At 39.5% G+C, this 19,921-nt stretch overlaps 1 protein-coding gene across 3 annotated transcripts in view; it reads left to right on the top strand.

Annotated features, from left to right (window-relative positions):
• Positions 1-10,172, top strand: part of Rbpn-5 (Rabaptin-5) — a 238,044-nt gene extending 227,872 nt beyond the window's left edge. For 2 of the 3 annotated variants that reach the window (XM_067152405.2, XM_067152403.2), the window contains one exon: positions 9,895-10,172. In XM_067152405.2, the coding sequence (XP_067008506.1) occupies positions 9,895-10,062 (168 nt within the window). In that variant the 3' untranslated portion in view covers positions 10,063-10,172. The remainder of the gene's footprint in view (positions 1-9,894) is intronic. The other variant, XM_067152404.2, reaches the window with a different exon arrangement.
• Positions 10,173-19,921: the final 9,749 nt, after the last annotated feature.

Below are 19,921 nucleotides of genomic sequence, written 5' to 3'. Positions count from 1 at the left end.
GAACTTATCATGTCATAACTCTTATTTTATATTCACTATATTTGTATATTTTTCACTACTGGTAAAGGAACATTTCAGCTCGATGTAGATAAGTTTGTTTTTAAATTTAAATGATAAGAACATGCACTATTTGTGTTTCTTTTCAGTCATGTTCAGAGATTTTTATATGAAGGCACGAAAAGGTCAGTCGCTGGCCAACTTCTTTGCTGTTGAATTTGCATGGGGGGGGGGGGTGGTCAAAGCGAGGCAAATGGTCTTCAGATATGGAAGTTATTTTTAAAACAAACCCCAAGGTCGTATCTCGCTTAGTTCTCAGTTTGTAAGAATATCTCCTTGGGTTTTGGTTTCGCGCATACGCTCTCCAGACAATCGCATGCAGGGTCGTGTTTTGTTGGTGCCCTTTGTCTACCCTGTTAGTTTTTAAATCTTCACTTCTCACCAACAAGTGCATCGATTTCTTTGGTTGATTGGTTTATTTTGTGTGTGCTTCCATATACAGTATACTCATTTCAAGACTCATGCCGCCTATAAAATGCAGGCGGAGCAAATTCGGTCGAAGAACTCAAAGGTCTATTGTAGAACAATTACAAACTTTCTTTCATCAACACAATCGGTTGATTACATTGTTCAAAACTGCACTGGATCTCATGCCATCTGATAATCACAAAATTTTAATCAGAGCTGATAAAACGCCTGTGGGCCAACATGCAAGACGTTTCAATGCGCCACCAATTGATGAAGTTGCCATTGTTATAGTTGGAGAAAATTCTGAAGCCCGTGATATTGTTTTACATCGCCGGAATGATCAGTTACAGCGTGTGTATGAAACACACCGCTCATACGATGCGCTACAATATCCCATCATATATTGGCAAGGTGAAGATGGTTATCACTTCTCGATCAAGATGATAAATCCCCTTACAGGTAATTATAAATTTGGATATTTTGTATCAGCTACTATATGTATTATATACAAGTTGAATCACTGTCATTAAAAGAATAATTTCTTTACAGGTGCCGAAACCAACAAAAAAGTCAGTTCAATGAAGTATTATTCATACCGCCTTATGGTTCGTGAAAATGAAAACAATCGCATACTGAAATGTGGGTGATTATTTCACCAATGTGCTGTTGATATGTATGTAAAAATTGAAACAGAGCGTTTGACATTCATCAAGTTGAACCAGAGCAAACTCCGTTCTGAAGAGTACATTCACCTTTGAGATGCAATTAACAGTGATGGAAATGCAGAGAATGTCGGCCGGATGACCATTCTTCCAGCAACATACATCGGAAGTCCTCGACATATGTACGAATATGCTCAAGATGCCATGTCGTATGTTCGTCATTATGGCACAGCAGATTTAGTTATCACATTCACGTGCAATTCGCAGTGGATAGAAATCAAACAAGAGTTATTCCCTGGCCAATCAGCCATTGATCGCTATGACATTACGGCTACAGTCTTCCAAAAAAGTTGAAATCTTAATGGATTTCATTGGCGAGACGCACTGCTGGATGTATTCTGTGGAGTGGCAGAAACTGGATTGCCTCATGCACATATTCTGATTTTGTTGGTTGAAAATATAAGACCAAATGAATTTGATGAAGTGATATTAGCTGAAATCCCTGATGTACAAGTAGATCTAGGCTTGCATGAGGTAGTTATTAAAAACATGAATTCATGGTCCCTAGGGAACCCTTAATCAAAATTCACCGTGTATGGTCATGGTAAATGTTCGAAGCATTATCTACGGGCATTAGTGCCAGAAACAATTACTGGAAATGAAGGTTTCCCACTCTATCGTCACTGGTCGACTGCAGACAACGGAAGATCAACAATAGTCAAAGTGAATCAACAATACATTGAAAGGATTGTTTCATATTCACTGACCCCCTCAAAAACTTTCAAGGCGCACATCAATGTTGAATCTTGCCATTCCATCAAATCTATCAAATACGTGTGTAAATATGTAACGAAAGGAAGTGACATGACTGTGATTGGAGTTAGTGCAAATAATTCCAATGATTAAGTTACCCAATACCAAATGGGCCGCTACGTTAGCACTAATGAAGCAATTTGGCGAATTTTTTTTTTTCCGATTCATGAAAGACAACCCACTGTTGTTCACTTAGCCATACATTTAGAAAATGGTCAAAGAGTATATTTCATGGCTCAGAACGCATTACAACGAGCTGTTGAACCACCGTCTACAACCTTGGCCAGTTTTTTTTAATTGTGTCAGAATGATGATTTCGCCCAAATACTGCTATACTCCGAAATGCCAAAATATTATACTTGGAATCAATCCTCAAAGAAATTTCAGACAGAACGACGTCTGTCGGGTCAGCTAGTAATAATAATAAACAAGTATTGATTAGGTGGAGTTCTTCTCCTCTTTGCATTTGAGAGACTTTTGTGTATCGGTGTTTAATCCACAGTTGCATTAATGTAGGAATACAAGTCATTTCTGTAGTGTGGACTGGAATTGCTGCTATGTTGCTGCCTTATGGTCGTACAGTTCACAGCCGATTTAAATTACCTCTAAATTTTCATGAACATTCTGTATCAGGTTTGAATGTGAACAGCAAAGAGGCTAATATTATTCGTTCTGCTAAGCTCATCATTTGGGATGACGCATACCATGGCAAAGAAACATTCTTTAATGTGTATAAACCAGTTACTGAAAGATATCATGGGTAATGAGGTACCTTTCGGTGGAAAAATTATCATACTAGGAGGAGATTTCCGACAAGTATTACCTGTTGTTCCTCATGCATCAAGAGCTGCTATAGTACAAAATTTAATTAGGTTTTCACCTCTGTGGCCACTTTTCAAAATTTTTAAACTTCACAAGAATATACGAGCTAAGGCGGATGAATGTGAATTTGCAGACTTCCTCTTGAAAATCGGTAATGTGAATACCCTTCTAATGATGAGAACTTTATCGACTTGCTTTCTTCGATAATTTCAAATACAGATATCGTCTCTGAAATTTATGGCAAAAATTTATTTTCATCCTCTCATGATACCTTCAATCTCTCCATGATTGCAATTTTGCATCGAAAAATGAACATTGCCATGAAATTAATAGGGTAGTTTCAGATCTACTTCCAGGAATTTCAAGATCTTATAGGAGTGTGAATACATTGATAACTGAAGAAGAAAGTGAAGTTTTGCAGTTTCCCATTGAATTTTTGAACAGCCTTGAGATGTGGTCTACCTCCCCATGTGCTGACTTAGAAAGAAGGTGCTATTGTAATGCTCCTTACGAATTTCAATGCAACTAAGGGATTACTGAACGGGACGAGGCTAATAGTTAGAAAAATGTACGACAATATCATAGATTTAGAAGTTCTAACTCATGTAAACAGTGGGGAGCAAATACTACTACCTCGCGTAGATTTGTCACTATCTGACACTACAATGCCCTTCTCTGTTAAACGACGGCAATTTCCTATTACATTAGTGTTTTGTATTATGATCAACAAAGCACAGGGTCATAAGCTTCATCGAGTTGGAGTCTATTTGCCTGATCCTGATTTTAGCCATGGACAATTGTATGTTGCTTTATCCCGAGGGAAAACGTTTAAAGATGTAAAAGTAGAAATTAAACCTAAGGGTCGACGCACGGCAAACATTGTCTGGAAGGAAGTGTTGTGAAATAAATGTTATAAACTATTACATAATGTCGTTATTTTTTAATTCTAATAATCCAGAATAATACTGCGGAACAGCACGAGTGCCCTAGTTATTATTATCTCCTTGTAGATTTATATTTGACCTTCAACAAATCGTCATATTTTAAATTTAACATTCCATTTGGTACCTATTAGGAACATCGTTAACATCGACTGAATACGAGGTTGCAAAGAAAAAAGGAAACATTGTAGAAAATGTATCTACATCTTGAAACCTGGACTCAAACTGGTGATAAAGATTTTGTAGAATTTGTACATATTCTTCAGAAAAACTGATGTCAGGAATACACACATTGTTGGCATCGAGAGCGCTTCGGCTGACTAACTCTTCAGTCTGTTGAACACACAGTTTAAATATAAATATTGTGCCCCGTGGTAGCACGGTCAGCAAATTATTTTCCCAGCGGCTCAGTTTCTTCTCAGGGTATCCATCAGTCAAGTAAAATCTGAGATTTTACATCAAGTTGCATTTTACGTGAGTTCAGAAGAATACCGGTCCACCGAAGACGTATCACCGAAGAATTAATTCACCTAAGAAAGTACCGACTACCGAAAACCTCGAAAAATTCTTACCATGCATCAATTCAATCAATAAATTACTCAACTTAACAACTAACTTATAAACTAAGCGTAAGAGAGAGAATTCATAACACATTCGTTCTAGAAAAATAATATAATAATATTTATTTAAATAAAATATCGACCTACGAAAAAGTAGTGTGAATTTGGGTAGTATTTTTATGTTATTATACCTGAATAATAGTTCAGAGTCAGCGCTGGCTCAAATAAAAGAAAAGTAATTGCAACGTTAAGCTATTTACACATATTCATACTCATATTCATGTTCATATTCATATTCATGTTGAGATTCATATCCCAGTTCATGCTAACATTCACATTCCGAAATGAGATCAAAATGAATCTTACTATTCACAATTGATCACTGAGCAATCACAATCCTCCATTGAAATACTTCATTAGGTTGACGTAAATACTGTCATGTTAATTATATTACTTATTCTCGTTACATTCAAATCAATTACGTCTTAATAAAACGTTTAGTTTACCAGAATGAAGTGCAAAAATAACTAAATAGATTAAAGTCAGAATGTAAATATAAATTTGAGCATATCTTTGGATATATGTCTCTGAAAATAAACCCTAGCTTAACTTTTAACTCATAAATCTGATCTCATAACTCTGCATTCATAAATTTGAACTCATATTGTTTGGTCCTTCTTCTTAAATATGCTTCAATAACAGCTTAGGGGCTAAGGCAATACTTCCCTAGTGCCTGTGACATCTGGCTCCTAGCCTACCATTTACCTATTCATTATATTTTTCAAGAAATGTCAATTCAAATAATCTCTGTGTCAAAAGAAACAAATTATCTTACTATGTACGCAGTTTCTGATCCACACACACATCTATTTCCGGCTCGATGTGCTTTCCCTTTCTCATATTACATAGTATTTCTCATCCTTGCAAGCTAGTGAGTTCATATGGTCAGTCAGAATGAAAATAATACGAATTCATGTTTGGAAATGTGTTACCACATCAAAGAATATGATGATTACATTTGGCCATGAACATAGTTAAATAATATATCAACGTACTCTCGTATTTAACATACAGCATCTACAACTGTCATATGATTCTGTCACGAATCTCAATTCTATTATAGTACATATCAATCTTACCTCAATTAGGTCATCCACGCGATGTGCTCTCTTTCACGTACTCTTTTCATTCGACACGAAATCTCACCACATATAAATGTAACATAGCGTTTCCTCAGCAAATAGCATTCTTATCCACACCGAAGCACATAAGTAAACATCCACGTTTCAATATTCATAAATACATTCCGTCGAATAACCATATTACAACTTCATTTCAATACACAACTATCACTTCATTTGCATAATCTCTACCACAAACATATCGCCGATTACTCTTATAATGCTATGCTAAGTATCTCAGAATTGCTTTTCTATTAAATGCATTTCAATAACCATGTATATTCAAACCCAAAACAGAGTTCAATGCCCTCATGTTACAGAGCAAAGAGTACATAACTCAAATACATTCATATCTGACACGCGTGCCAAACGTGACGTAAACATTGTGCAAATTAATACGAGATCTATCGAAGTTCCACAATATCTGTTAACTCATTGCTATCAGCTCTTAATACAAACACTTCATTCATTTACTCATGCCACATTCTACTTATTCTGACCAAGTGCGTTAGCACGTATATAATGTAATAAAAATCTGTTCTACACTGCCATATTATATTATAGCCAAAATATCTCACACTTCACTTGTATAATTCACTTGCATTCTTAATTAAACGGTTAATATTACCAACTAATCAGCACATGCCGAACTTAGAGTGCGCATGCAGATCAAAAAGACTTAGCTCGTTTGATGTTATATCTGGTCCAGTTGTCGCTCCAGTGCTCGGATGTGGTTAGACCCGCGGTTGGAATCCGGGTCTGGTCATCCTCCGTCCTCCCGTTCAGAACCGCCTTCTGGTTGGTTGAGATTCTCCCTCATCATGGTCTGGACATCAGGTTGGACATCGCCTTCCTTGTCATGTGCTGGTCATCTGGTTGGAATGTACCTCTCCCCAGTTCGGTCCATCTTGCATTTTTAGCAGGCACACATCATTTCAGTTCTGTAGGCAGCAAAGATATTCATTTTGGAGAAGGAATCTGTCATTATATTTTCCATTTTTTACGATGATATCTCTTCAGTTGATATTCTTTTCCTTGTTCTTTGGGATGTAAATTTTTCTTTGGTCGGCATTAAGTTCTCCGTATATAAGAATTTATATATCAGCTTTTTCTGTAGAACTCGAAATTTACTCTCCTCCTTCTTGAATTGAGCTAGGATAGTCTTCTTCCCGTTTGAAATTATTTCTCCTCTGTTATAGTTGGTCCTTCTTTACCAAACGTAAGACGATTGCTCACGGGATCCTGCTAGATCTAGATCACCGTATTTTGCTTATTTTTTTATTTCTCGGCTCTTCTTATATCGTCCGCTGGTGAATTATTCCGTCAGTTTTTGAACGACAATCCTTATTCTTCGATATTTTCTTCTCAGTTCTTATATATTCTTCCGATATGAAGCTCGTTTGGCAGATGCGTCTTCCCTCTTGCGATGCAAATTTTTAAGTGAAGTTTTTTAACAATGCCTTCGCTGCTATATTTTTTTTTTAAACAATCACCTTCACTCTCTACTGTCCCGTAGTGCCTTCCAAATTGGTTCATTCCGAGACGTGTGGCCTTCTATGACATCGCACTATCTAGAAATTCATAGTATCTCATAGATCGCATGGGCCATACCTTCCTACGCCGCCATTTTGCAAACGGTCTACGAGATGCGAACGGGCACAATATTATACTACAAGATACCTGCAGAAAAACATTATTAAACAAGTGATAAAAATACACATTATTAAACAAAGAATGACATGTTTTGTTCTTAAGAAAACATCAGATTCTGTCAAGTTACACTCAAATATTTAGAAATAAATTTTTTGTTTATCTCTGTTTAATATTTAAGAACTTAAATTCTAGAACTTATCTTAATAATGTCTTGCTTTGTCTCTACTCCAGAATTAACTGCAAAGTGTTTGGATAACCGTTGCTCTGTCATTGGCATGAGTCCAAGCTGTAGTCCACTGACCTTTCGCCATATCACATTCCTTCCCCTGCCACGTCATGCCCCTCTGCTTAACTCGTCATTGACATGTTGTTTATTATTTTTATTCCTGTTGTTGTTATTACTGTATTATTTCTTGTATTTAAATTCTCTATGTAAACTATGCAAGGGTTTCTTAATGAGCACTTTAATGATCATGTAATTTACATTTACGTGAATGGCTTTCATATTTATTTATTTATTTATTTATTTATTTATTTATTTATTTATTTATTTATTTATTTATTTATTTATTTATTTAGGGACAGTCTAATAAGCTTTCTTCATGGGTTGGTTAGTTTTTCTTTTTGTTTCGCAATTTAGGCTACATTTACATGAAGGGCTTCCGTAGAACTATATTAATGTTTTTTTTAATGATTTCTTTTTTATGGAAGTCCTTGTGAGATTTTTATTTTAATGATATATGATAATCTATTTAAAGATCGTATCGAGTGGCAAGGATGGTGCATAAGTTTTGAAGAACTTACTACAGATAAGAATGTCCTAACCCACATTCCACACATTTAAGTCAGAGGTTACCTCCTGTTACATTTAACTGAGTCGACACTGGAAAGTATAGCTTCCTTCTTAACAAATTTTTCTAGTCAATGCTACATTACTCATCTGTCGCCTGAAACTGTCTTCCTCTATTCTACAAGGTCGCAGCTCAAAGATGCAATGACATCCTGGCGCTGAAGTTCATTAGTGATGATTGAGGCAGACTTCTTATCAAGGACATTGACATCTAGGAAGGTTGCAGAAACTAATTCAGGAAACTATTAAATGAAATGCAGAATCTAATTCAGGAAACTATTAAATGAAATGTTCCCAAGGAATACAACACCTGTTGTTGCCCCAGTTAACTTAGACGACATTGGTATTATCATTTTGAAGAAGTATAAGAAGCAGTGTTAAAAACATATAAGATGTAAGGCTTTTCAGGCGTTCACTCTATTAACCAGCGTTTCATCTTAGGTCTGACACTGGACTTATCAGAGTGGGATGTGTCAGACTCTACCCACTGACCCTGGGATGTATGCAGGTGAACTTATCAGAAGCCCTTATAAGAGGCACAGTCTGATAACTGCATACGGGAGATAAATCTCCACAGTGGAATTATTGCCCGCCTAGCAATTCCAGATGGAAAATTCTAAATTCCCATGGAGGGAATTAGATATTTTTCACCAATAGAGCATTTCAAAAATGTCAAAAACATATCACATACTTTTGGTGAACCCAGGTTTCCACAGAACTGGAAACCAGCGGTCTTAAAGTACAGTTAACCCTCTCCCGCCCATAGCGTAGTAATGCGTAGCGCGAAAGCTTAGGGCCTCCCGCCCATAGCGTAGTAAAGCGTACTTGTACTTCTAGTCGCATGTATGAGCCATCTATCGGCCGATAGACAAATATAACTTACTGTTATTAGCATGTGCACTTCCTAGAGACCAAAGATATTAGTTTTCTTCTTTTAAAACCTTAGCAGGCGTATTAGAACACAAAATACGGAAGGCAGTGACTTATTGTAAGCAAACATGTCGACACTTAATTCGCGTGAAAATATTTTATGTGAAAACGACATTGAACGTTTGGTGAACGATAATTCTGACCGTGAAACTGTTAGTAGTGGCTTAAGTGAAGTCAGTGAAGTGGAAAGTGAAAATGAAAGTGACGATATTTCAGGAAATGACGACGTAGATTGTAGGCCTAACTTTCAGTGGGCAAATACATTGTCTTACGTCGAACCGGCGGACTTTACTGAAGAGGTAGGACCTTGCCCTTCTCATCCTGTGGGTAGTACAGCATTAGAGTATTTCGCCCTCAAATTTGATGAAAACATTTTCGATTTAATTTCCCAGAAAACGAATGAGCATGCTGCTTACATGTCTGCATTATCATAATGATGGCTGAAAAGAATTGCTTTAATTCTGGGGAAAACATGCATTTTAATATGGGCGGGAAAGGGTTAAACCTCTAACAGTTGAAATAATAAACGCAGGTGAAGCTGCAGGTACATGCTAGTTAAACTACTAAAATTACTAGCAAAAGAGAGATATCTGTCAATGAAAACCAGTGAGCTACTCTGGAAGTATTATTTCCTTAGTTTCTATATTTTTAAGTGGCACTTCCTAAAATTAGTCATGTTACTTCTTTCCTTTAGCGATAGACTTATTTCATAGACCTCTGAATCCTCTGATTCACTTTTGTCTTAATTTTACCTGTCACAATTTTTAATGCTTTATACAGAAGTGTAAAAATGTCTATTACATCTGTACAGTCTCCAGAAATGCCTAATCGGCAACCTATATTGGATGCAAGAAATGTGGAATTTTTGTATTTGGATTTTATAACATCCAGCGCTACATTTTCTGTTTTAATTTCAGTGACTGTCTTGAGTTCCTTTACAATGTATATTGAATGTTACCAATTTATATATGGATAAAAGTCTTTCCCATTACATGATTCAATTTATTTAATGTTCAGCAACATTGCAGACATTGTGGGCGAATCTTCTGTACCCACTGTTTGTCGTATGTGGTGATGAGTGGACCTAACCAGCGACCATCAAAGGTGTGTGGCGTGTGTCATACTTTACTAGTCAAGAATACTGCACCATATTTCAGCACAGAACCTCCTCATACACCAGACTAGTGTGCTGATAGACTTTTCTTTATATATAACTATTAGATAAGTATATCAGATGTAATATATACCTGTAAATAAAGGCATATAATAAAAAAATATATAGTTCTGCATTTGAACCTGAAGTGTTTTAGCAACATTTGAACCATGCAGGGAAATTTTATTCAATATAATATATGAAAACATTTTTGAGGGTGTGAATTGAACTGAATACCAAGACTGAATCATTCCGTAGCTTTGATTTTAGATTTGTGATGACAAATTCCGTTGTTATATAGTGTTACTGTATTCATATTTTAATGATGTTTGTAGTGTTGATTATACTTGAACTTGTTTTATTTGAATGTTATTTTAATACATGATAAGATTATCCTTGTGATAGTATATCTTTATTCTTATGTACAGAGTATTTTAGAAGAACCAAGACCCTCAATCCTTATATGAATGGAGACAACCTGGCTCATTAGGAGGACTCATAGAGATAACATATCCCTACTGAGATTCCAGGTTCATGCAGTGTATTTTGACAGTAGAATAATCTATACACAGTATATAAAATTAGACTTTTGTCTGTACATTGCTCAGAATGTTAAAAGAATAGTATTTCTGTATCAGTCGTGTCCACGGTTACAAGGAAATGCACATTTTAATTTTCAGTCATGTCTGTATGTATGCATATATGTACACTGATCAGAGAGAACATTATGACTACCTACTTAATAGCCGGTATGTCCACCTTTGGCATGGATAACAGTGGCGACACATCTTGGCATGGAAGCAGTGAGGCCTTCGAAGGTCGCTGGAGGGGTTGGGACCACATCTGCACACACAAGTCACCTCATTCCCGTACATTCCGGAGAGGGGAATGATGAGCTCTAATGCCACGTTCAATCACATCCCAGGTGTGTTTGATCGGGTTAAGATCTGGTGAGTTGGGGGGCCAGCACATCAGTTGCAACTTGCCACTGTGTTCCTTGAACCACTCCATCACACTCCTGGCCTTGTAACATGGCGCATTATCTTGTTGAAAACTGCCACTGCCGTTCGGAAACATATTCGTCATGAAGGGGTGTACGTGGTCTGCAACAAGTGTACGATACTTCTCGGCCATCATGGTACCTTGCACAAGCTCCACTGGACCCATATGAATACCCACATGAATGTTCTCCAGAGCATAATTGAGCCACCACCAGCTTGTCTCCATCCCGCAGTACAGGTGTCAGGGAGCTGTTCCCCTTCAAGATGACTGAATCGCAACCTGCCATTGGCATAATGAAGAAGGTTTCGGGATTCATCAGACCATGCAGCGCTATGTCACTGCGCCAACGTCCAGTGACGATGGTCACATACCCATTTCATTCGCAGTTGCCAATGCCGTGGTGTTAACATTGGCACATGCATGTCGTCAGCTGCGGAGGTTCATACTTAGGAGTGCTCGGTGCACTATGTGTTATTAAAGTCTTATGTTAGTTCACCGCCTGTTGTGTTTCACCAGTCTGCCCAGCCTACAACGTCCGACATAAGTAATGAGGGATGGCCGCCCAACCCCTCGACGCTTGGACGTGGTTTCCCCTTGGTTTCGCCACTTGTTCAAGACCCTCATCACAGCACTCCTCAAACACCCGGCAAGTCATGCAGTTTCGAAAATGCTCGTGCCGAGCCTCAAGGCCATCACAATCTGTCCTCGGTCAACCTCAGATAGACAGCACGCTCACTGATACTACATGCATCATGTGTGTGTAACACTAGCAGTTATTCCTCATCAGGTGACGCTGCTATCGCCTGGATGGGTTATATCAATAGTAGGTAGGTGGCCTTAATGTTCTGGTTGATGAGAGAGAGAGAGAGAGAGAGAGAGAGAGAGAGAGAGAGAGATAGTGTGTGTGTGTGTGTGTGTGTGTGTGTGTGTGTGTGTGTGTGTGTGTGTGTGTCGGAATCACCAAAAAATGGCTGAAGAGAATTTAATGAAAATAGGCATGTAAAATCGGGGAATGATGCACTACAATCTAGGCTATAAATAATACTATTTACTATGAGTGAAATGGTAGTTTAGGGGAAGGCCTAAAATTTAATTCACCAAGCTCAATAGCTGCAGTTGCGTAAGTGCGGCCAGTATCCAGTAACAAGTATATATATTTGTATTGAATAGGTGGACACAATATTTTTAATCTTGAAAGAGTTCACTTACAGTATGCAGTATTTGGGAGATAGTGGGTTCGTACCGCATTATCGGCAGCCCTGAAGATGGTTTTCTGTGGTTTCCCATTTTCACACCAGGCAAATGCTGGGACTGTACCTTAATTAAGGCCATGCTGCTTCCTTCCCACCCCTAGCCCTTTCCTCTCCCATTGTCGCCATAAGACCTATCAGTGTCGGTGCGACGTAAAGCAACTCGTAATGCATACATACATTATCATTAAAGACTGTTATGCCTTTCAGCGTTCAGTCTGCAAGGCTCTGCGAATTTACTAAACATCGCCACAATCCTCTATTTGCAACTAGTGCTATGGCCTCATTTAGTTTTATACCTCTTATCTTTAAATCGTTAGAAACCGAGTCTAACTATCGTCATCTTGGTCTCCCTCTACTTCTCTTACCCTTCATAACAGAGTCCATTATTCTCCTAGGTAACCTATCCTCCTCCATTCGCCTCACATGACCACACCACCGAAGTCGATTTATGCGTACAGCTTCATCAATTGAGTTCATTCCTAAATGAGCCTTTATCTCCTCATTCCGAGTACCCTCCTGCCATTGTTCCCACATGTTTGTATCAGCAATCATTCTAGCTACTTTCATATTTTTTTCTTCTAACTTATGAATAAGATATCCTGAGTCCACCCAGCTTTCACTCCCGTAAAGCAAAGTTGGTCTGAAAGCAGATTGATGTAAAGATAGTTTCTTCTAGGAGCTGACTTCCTTCTTACAGAATACTGTTGATCGCAACTGCGAGCTCACTTCATTAGCTTTATTACACCTTGATTCAATCTCAATTACTATATTAGCATCCTGGGAGAACACACAACGTAAATACTTAAAATTATCGACCTGTACTAGCTTTGTAGTATCACCAATCTGACATTCAATTCTGTTGAATTTCATACCTACTGACATCACTTTAGTCTTTGCAAGAGACTATCCTAATTTTTTTCCATATTGAAATTCTGTTAAAAGGAGAACAATAAAACTTTGATTTCCACCTATTCAATACATTAAAATTCAATTCTAAATTCCATACATTCTATTTTATACCTTTCAGCAGATGATCCATGTAAACTACGAACAGCAGAGGTGAAAGATTACAGCCTTGTCTAACCCCTGTAAGTACCCTGAACCAAGAACTCATTCTACCATCAATTCTCACTGCAGCCCAATTGTCAACATAAATGCCTTTGATTGATTTTAATAATCTACCTTTAATTCCATAGTCCCCCAGTGTGGCGAACATCTTTTCCCTCGGTACCCTGTCATATGCTTTCTCTAGATCTGATCCTGACAGCCCCTCTGTGGTCTGAAACCACACTAGTTTTCATTCAACTTCCTCTCAACGAGTGATCGCATCCTCCCTTCCAAGATGCCAGTGAATACTTTGCCTGGTATATTCATCAGTGAGGTACCTCAACTGTTGTTGCAATCCTTCCTGTTCCCTTGCTTATAGATACGTGCAATTACTGCTTTTGTCCAATCTGAAGGTACCTTACCAACATTCCATGCTAATCTTACTACTCTATGAAGCCATTTCATCCCTCCCTACCCACTATACTTCACCATTTCAGGTCCAATTTCATCTATTCCTGCTGCTTTATGACAATGGAGTTTATTTACCATCCTTTCCACTTCCTCAAGCGTAATTTCACCAACATCATTTTCCTCCTCCCCACGAGCTTGGCTGTTCGCAACACCACCTGGAGGACTTCCTTTTACGTTGAGAAGATGTTCAAAATAATCCCTCCAGCTCTCCATGGATTCCCTGGGATCTATTATGAGTTCACCTGAATTAATCAAAACACTGTTCATTTCCTTTTTCCCTCCCTTCCTAAGATTCTTTATTACTGTCCAGAAAGGTTTCCCTGCTACTTGACCTAGCCTTTCCAGGTTATTACCAAAATCTTCCCACGACTTCTTTTTGGATTCAACAGCTATTTGTTTCGCTCTGTTTCTTTCATCTGCGTACAAATCCCTGTCTGCCTCGGCCCTTGTTTGGAGCCATTTCTTTGTCTACTGTTTGAAACTTCTCACTAATCATATCCATGTTTTTCTGTATAATTTCCTCCTCCTGGAGATTTTCTACCCTTATTCGTTTGCAGACAGATTTCACTTTCTCTACCATAGACCTAGAGGTACTTAGTTCACTACAGATCAGATAGTGGTCTGTATCATCGAAAAATCTCCGGAAAACTCGTACATTCCTAACAGATTTCCTGAATTTGAACTCGGTTAAGATATAGTCTGTTATGGATCTGGTACCCCTAGCCTCCCATGTGTAGCGGTGAATAGCCTTATGCTTGAAGAATATATTCGTAACTGCTAAACCCATACTAGCACAGAAGTCCAGCAAACGCTTCCCATTTCCATTAGCTTCCATATCTTCCCCACATTTACCAATCACCCTTTCGTATCCTACAGTTCTATTTCCAACTCTCGCATTGAAATCACCCATTAGCACTATTCTCTCCTTGCTGTTGACCCTGAGCACTATGTCTCTCAATGCTTCATAAAACTTGTCAACTTCATCCTCATCTGCACCCTCACATGGTGAATACACTGAGACAATTCTCGTCCTAATTCCTCCAACTGCCAAATCTACCCACATCATTCGCAGTATTCCTGATAATCAGCCATTCCCCTTCCCTTCTAACACCCGTCAAGTACACTTGATAATCTCCTATCTCTTCCTTGTTATCTCCCCTTACCTGAATATCACTTACTCCTAGCACATCCAGATGCATCCTCTTTGCTGACTCAGCCAGTTCTACTTTCTTTCATAAGCCCCATTAATATTGATAGCTCCCCATACAGTTCCATTTCGTTCGCCAAGTTGTTTCCAAGGAGTCCTTCGCCTGTCAAATGGGAGTGGGACTCCTTTACTCCCATAGGTTCAACTTACTTGACTTATTTCCTGTTGCTCCCTCTGGAGCATAGGGCCTTGGCAAAATTTTTCCACACAGTACGGTTCCTGGCCATTCTCTTCACTTCGCTCCAGGTCTTGTCAACCTCTGCAATTTCCTTTTTAATCGTCCTCTTCCAGGTCTTCTTGGGCCGAACTCCCTTTCTGGAGCCTTGAGGGTTCCGGTCCAGCGCTGCCCTCTCAACAGCTCCATCCGGCTTCCTTAGTGTGTGCCCAATCGAGCGCCATTTCCTCTTCTTGATCTTAATGTCAATCGGCTGCTGATTGGTCATGGTCCAAAGATCTTCATTAGAGATTATGTCTGACCACCTCACATTTGTTGTGTGATGCAGACATCTATTAATGAACACCTGTAGCTGGTTATTGATCTGTTTTGTAACTTTCCATGTTTCACAGCCGTATAGAAGAATCGACTTTACATTGCTGTTGAAGAGGCAAAGCTTAGTCTTCCTGGAGATGTTTCTATGGGGTAGAGCTGGACAAACGCATCATTTGCCTTCCGGATACGGCTTTGAACATCTTCCTCTGCTCCCCCATCCATTGTAACTATACTTTCAAGGTATAGGAAGAACTCAACTCGCTCAATTTACTTTCCATTTACTGTCAAGCTGGTCATGACATCCGAATTAATCCTCATCTCTTTAGTCTTGTTTATGTTGATCATGAGACCTGCACATTCCGCTTCCTTCTGTAACCTACTCAACTTATCTTCTATGTCACGGTACCGCTGTACCATAAGTTAAATGTCATCTGCGAAGTCCAGATCTTCAAGCCTATCTCTCATCCCCCACTGAACACCCCTCTTCCGTCCTCCTATTACCTTCTTCACTCACACTGTCTAGGACCAGCGGGAACAGGGTAGGAGAAATAACACTCCCCTGTCTCACTCCAGACTTGACGTTTATCTTTACTGTTAGTTTCCCTTCATGAAGAACCTGACACTCATACCCCTCGTACATCTCTTTCATGATCTTGATAATCTTTGATGGAATTCTGTATTCCTTGAGCGTCTTCCACATGATTCTTTGGTTTACAGAATCGAAGGCTTTCTCGAAGTCCACGAATGCGAGGTAGAGGATATTCCGCCATTCCATACTCTGTTCTATGATGATTCGGAGTGTATTGATGAGATCCACACAGTTGCCGAAATTCCGCCTGTTCCTTTCGAATCCTTCTTTCTACTGAATCCTTTATGTGATTCAGGGTGACTCGCAACAGCACTTTGCTTGGAATGGAGAGCAAGGTGATACCCGTCCAGTTGTTGCAGTTTGTTGTATCCCCTTTTTTCGGTAACTTGACTATCAGCCCCTTCTTCCAGTCTGTTGGTATTTCCTCCTCTTTCCATTCTTCTCCAGCAGTGGGTGCAGCAATTTGATTGTAGTATCAAGGTCTGCTTTCAGTATTTCCGCTGGAATGTTGTCCAGACCAGGTGCCTTCCCATTTTTCATTTGCTTCAACGCTGTCTGTATCTCACCCTGGGTTGGAGGATCAAGGCCGATGCCTGGATCCCCTTCTGCTTCTTCATCTTCTCCTTGCTGCTCATTTTCCAGTCCAACATCTCTATTAAAAACCTCCGCAAAGTGTTCCCTCCATCTACTCAGCTGTTGTTCGCACGTAGTGAGGATCTCACCTGTCTTGCTTTTCACAGGCCTAGTTTTATTAAAACGTTTCTTCGAAAGTATCTTTGTGATGCCATAAAGCTCCTTTATATCCCCCCTTTTTGCCACCTCTTCTGCTTTCTCTGCCTGGTCATCAGTCCACTTCCTGTGATCCTTTCGCACACTCCTCTTTACTTCCCTATCTGCTATTGAATACTCAGTTTGTGTTTGGGCCTTCTGCTGTCTGGTTTTGCATATATTTAGCTTGGCCTTTATCTCCTGCCTATAATTTATCTTGTCCCAGGTCTGATCAGATATCCATTCCTTCCACAGGTAGTTTTTGTACCCAAGCTGCTTCTCACTTGTTTCGACATAGATGTTCTTTACCTCATCCCATACAGTCTCCACATCCTTCTCTATCTCAGAATCCAACACCTCGAATCTGTTGCTAAGTTCCAGTTGAAATTATTCCAATGTCTGCTGATTCTTTAGCTTACCAACATCAAACTTCTTGTGCCGAGTGATGAACTTTTGGTGGACTGCCACGATCTTTATACGGAAGTTGGCAACAGTAAGATGATGGTCACTGCCAATGTCCGCTCCTCTCTTGTTCCTAACATCTTCCAAACTCCTTCTGAACCTCCTGCTCACCGCAATGTGATCAATTTGGTTTTCCGTGACTTGATCAGGAGACACCCACGTGACCTTATGACACCACCTATGCAGGAACACTGTGCCACCTATCACCAAGTCTTGGCTGGCGCAATATTCCGTAAACTTTTACCCATTTTCATTCATCTCGCCAAGACTGTGTGTACCCATGATGTGTTCCAATCCTTCGTTTCTTGAGGCAACCTTCGTGTTGAAGTCTCCCATAACTATGAGAATATCCTTCTTACTGTTTTTCATTGTGGCATCTTGCAACATTTGGTATAATTCTTCCTTCTTTTCCAACTCCGATTGTTCTGTAGGCGCATAGCATTGGATAATGGTCACATTCCTGATCTTGGTCTTGAACCTAGCAGTCAGAAGCCTTCTGGATATTGGCTTCCACTCCATAAGACTTCTCATTGCATTTCTACTGAGCAGCAACCCCACTCCATCCCTGTGCTCTTCATCCTCACTACCAGAATATAGAAATGTAATTCCATCTGTTGTCTGTATCTCACCAACCCCTGGCCACCTCACCTCACTCAATCCCAGAATGTCCAGCCCGTAGTTCTTCATTTCCCATGTCACTTGATTCAGTTTGCCTTTCTCCCTCAAGGTTCTCACATTCCAGAAACCAATTTTTGTTATCCTCTTCATGCAAAAGGTCGTCATCTGGTTATCCATCCGGTTTTGTAATTTCACTTCAGTTTCTATAATCAGATTATTTAAGAATAGCGAGTGATTAACCCACTGCTTCCGAGTGCCTTGACGGGGCTGCCATCTTAAGCCTGAGGTACCGGGCTGATTTTCTGTCGGGATTTCTTCCCTTAGCCTTTGAAGTTTCCACTTCTGCTGCAAGGCAGCAGTTCCTATTCTATTTACCAGAATAGGAGGGTTGCCCCTTCTGCCAGTTCCACCGTTCCGAAGTCCCTCTTCTCCGCCTTCACTACCCTTGAGGTCTTCACCGTAACCCTGGCAAGGGACCCTTGCATGGTTCTACCAGCCGGGTCAGCTGGACCAAGGTTTTTTAAAGAGATGTTACTCCTCTATCACTCGCCCTTTGTCCAGTCTTGTGGCAGGCGAAACCTGGCTTCCCAAACATTGGGTCCAGGTTGGTGGGGTTCCCATAGGTTCGAGGCTTGCTTAAAATGTTCTGAGCTTGGTAAATTTATGAAGCAGAATGTTACCCTACCTACACATAGTCCAAGTGAGGATCTCTCCTCTAACGGGTTATGGACCACCAGTGAATTGTATAGTCCTAGCCGCCCGAGCACAAGGAGGGCCATGACTCAGAATATGTCCGAGATGCTCACTCCCATTCCATAGCAACTGGTATCCCGACTCTCAGGACCACTTACTAGGCCACTCAGCCATTGCCCATGGTTCACGAACTAGGACGTGACTACGGTAACCCACACCAAGAACCATAGCAACTCGTAAAAATAAAATGCGTACTGTACAACAAAGGCATTCATGCTATTTTACAAAGCACTTTTTGAGTAGCAAGTGTCTAGTAGATTTAACTTGTATCTTTTAAAGAAGAATCTGTTAGCAGAATATACAGTCCATCATGGAATAACCCATTTCTAGCTATATTTGCAACGAGTGTCGAAAAACATTTCCCCAAGGTTATCACAAGAGACATAATGAGATATCTTGTAGGACAATTTTTCAATGCAAACGTTGTAGAAGAGTGTTTAAGGATGCTTGCAACCCTCAATGTCATGCAGCCGCGTGTAATGTTGCTTCATCGAGAAGAAAATACAAAGAGCTGAACCGTATTCAAGCAAATATTGATTTATTTTTAAAAAGTACACCAGTGCGAGAGATTTTTAATTCTCCCTTGTCTAGGCCTGCCACAAGTTCTGTTACTTAGCACACATTTCGAGATAAAGAGAAGCATGAAGATGATAAGGATCAGGATGCTGATAATAATAGTGATGATAAAGGAAAAGGAGAAAAGAAAAAAAGAAGAGCTCAATGTTTCTTTGCCATTAGAGCTTTATGATTTTACTTCATTTTTTTAGCCTACTACATGTTCTGTCACCGTACAAACATCTCGAGGAGAGATGCAAGATGAAGTAGAAAAAGATTTCAACGCTTCTTTGCTATCGAAACAAGTTTGTACCTCGAAACGCTACTGCAGAAGCACGTATTACATCAAAACGTCCCTACACATCAACTGTCTGCATATAGGCTCAAAGTTCACAACAAGCCTTTGTTACCCCAGGTAGACATAAGATATTGTAAAGACCCCAACGTACTCGTAAAACTTTGCAACTGCTAAGCGCCTAGCAAGATACTGGTTGCACAGAGTATAAAGCAGATATTTTTGAAATAGACCAAGAATTACGTTGTGTTGGTATGATTGAGTAATAGCTCTTCAAAGTGAAGACCTTACCTGTAAGCTCTCTCTCGATACTACAACAGCCTAAACACCTTCCTTCATTCCCAGCCCTCACCCTCACCTAAGTTATCCTTCTGTACTATA

Source organism: Anabrus simplex, chromosome 8, assembly GCF_040414725.1.
Source record: "Anabrus simplex isolate iqAnaSimp1 chromosome 8, ASM4041472v1, whole genome shotgun sequence".
Lineage (NCBI taxonomy): Eukaryota > Metazoa > Arthropoda > Insecta > Orthoptera > Tettigoniidae > Anabrus > Anabrus simplex.
This window is presented reverse-complemented; position numbering and strand designations above follow the sequence as displayed.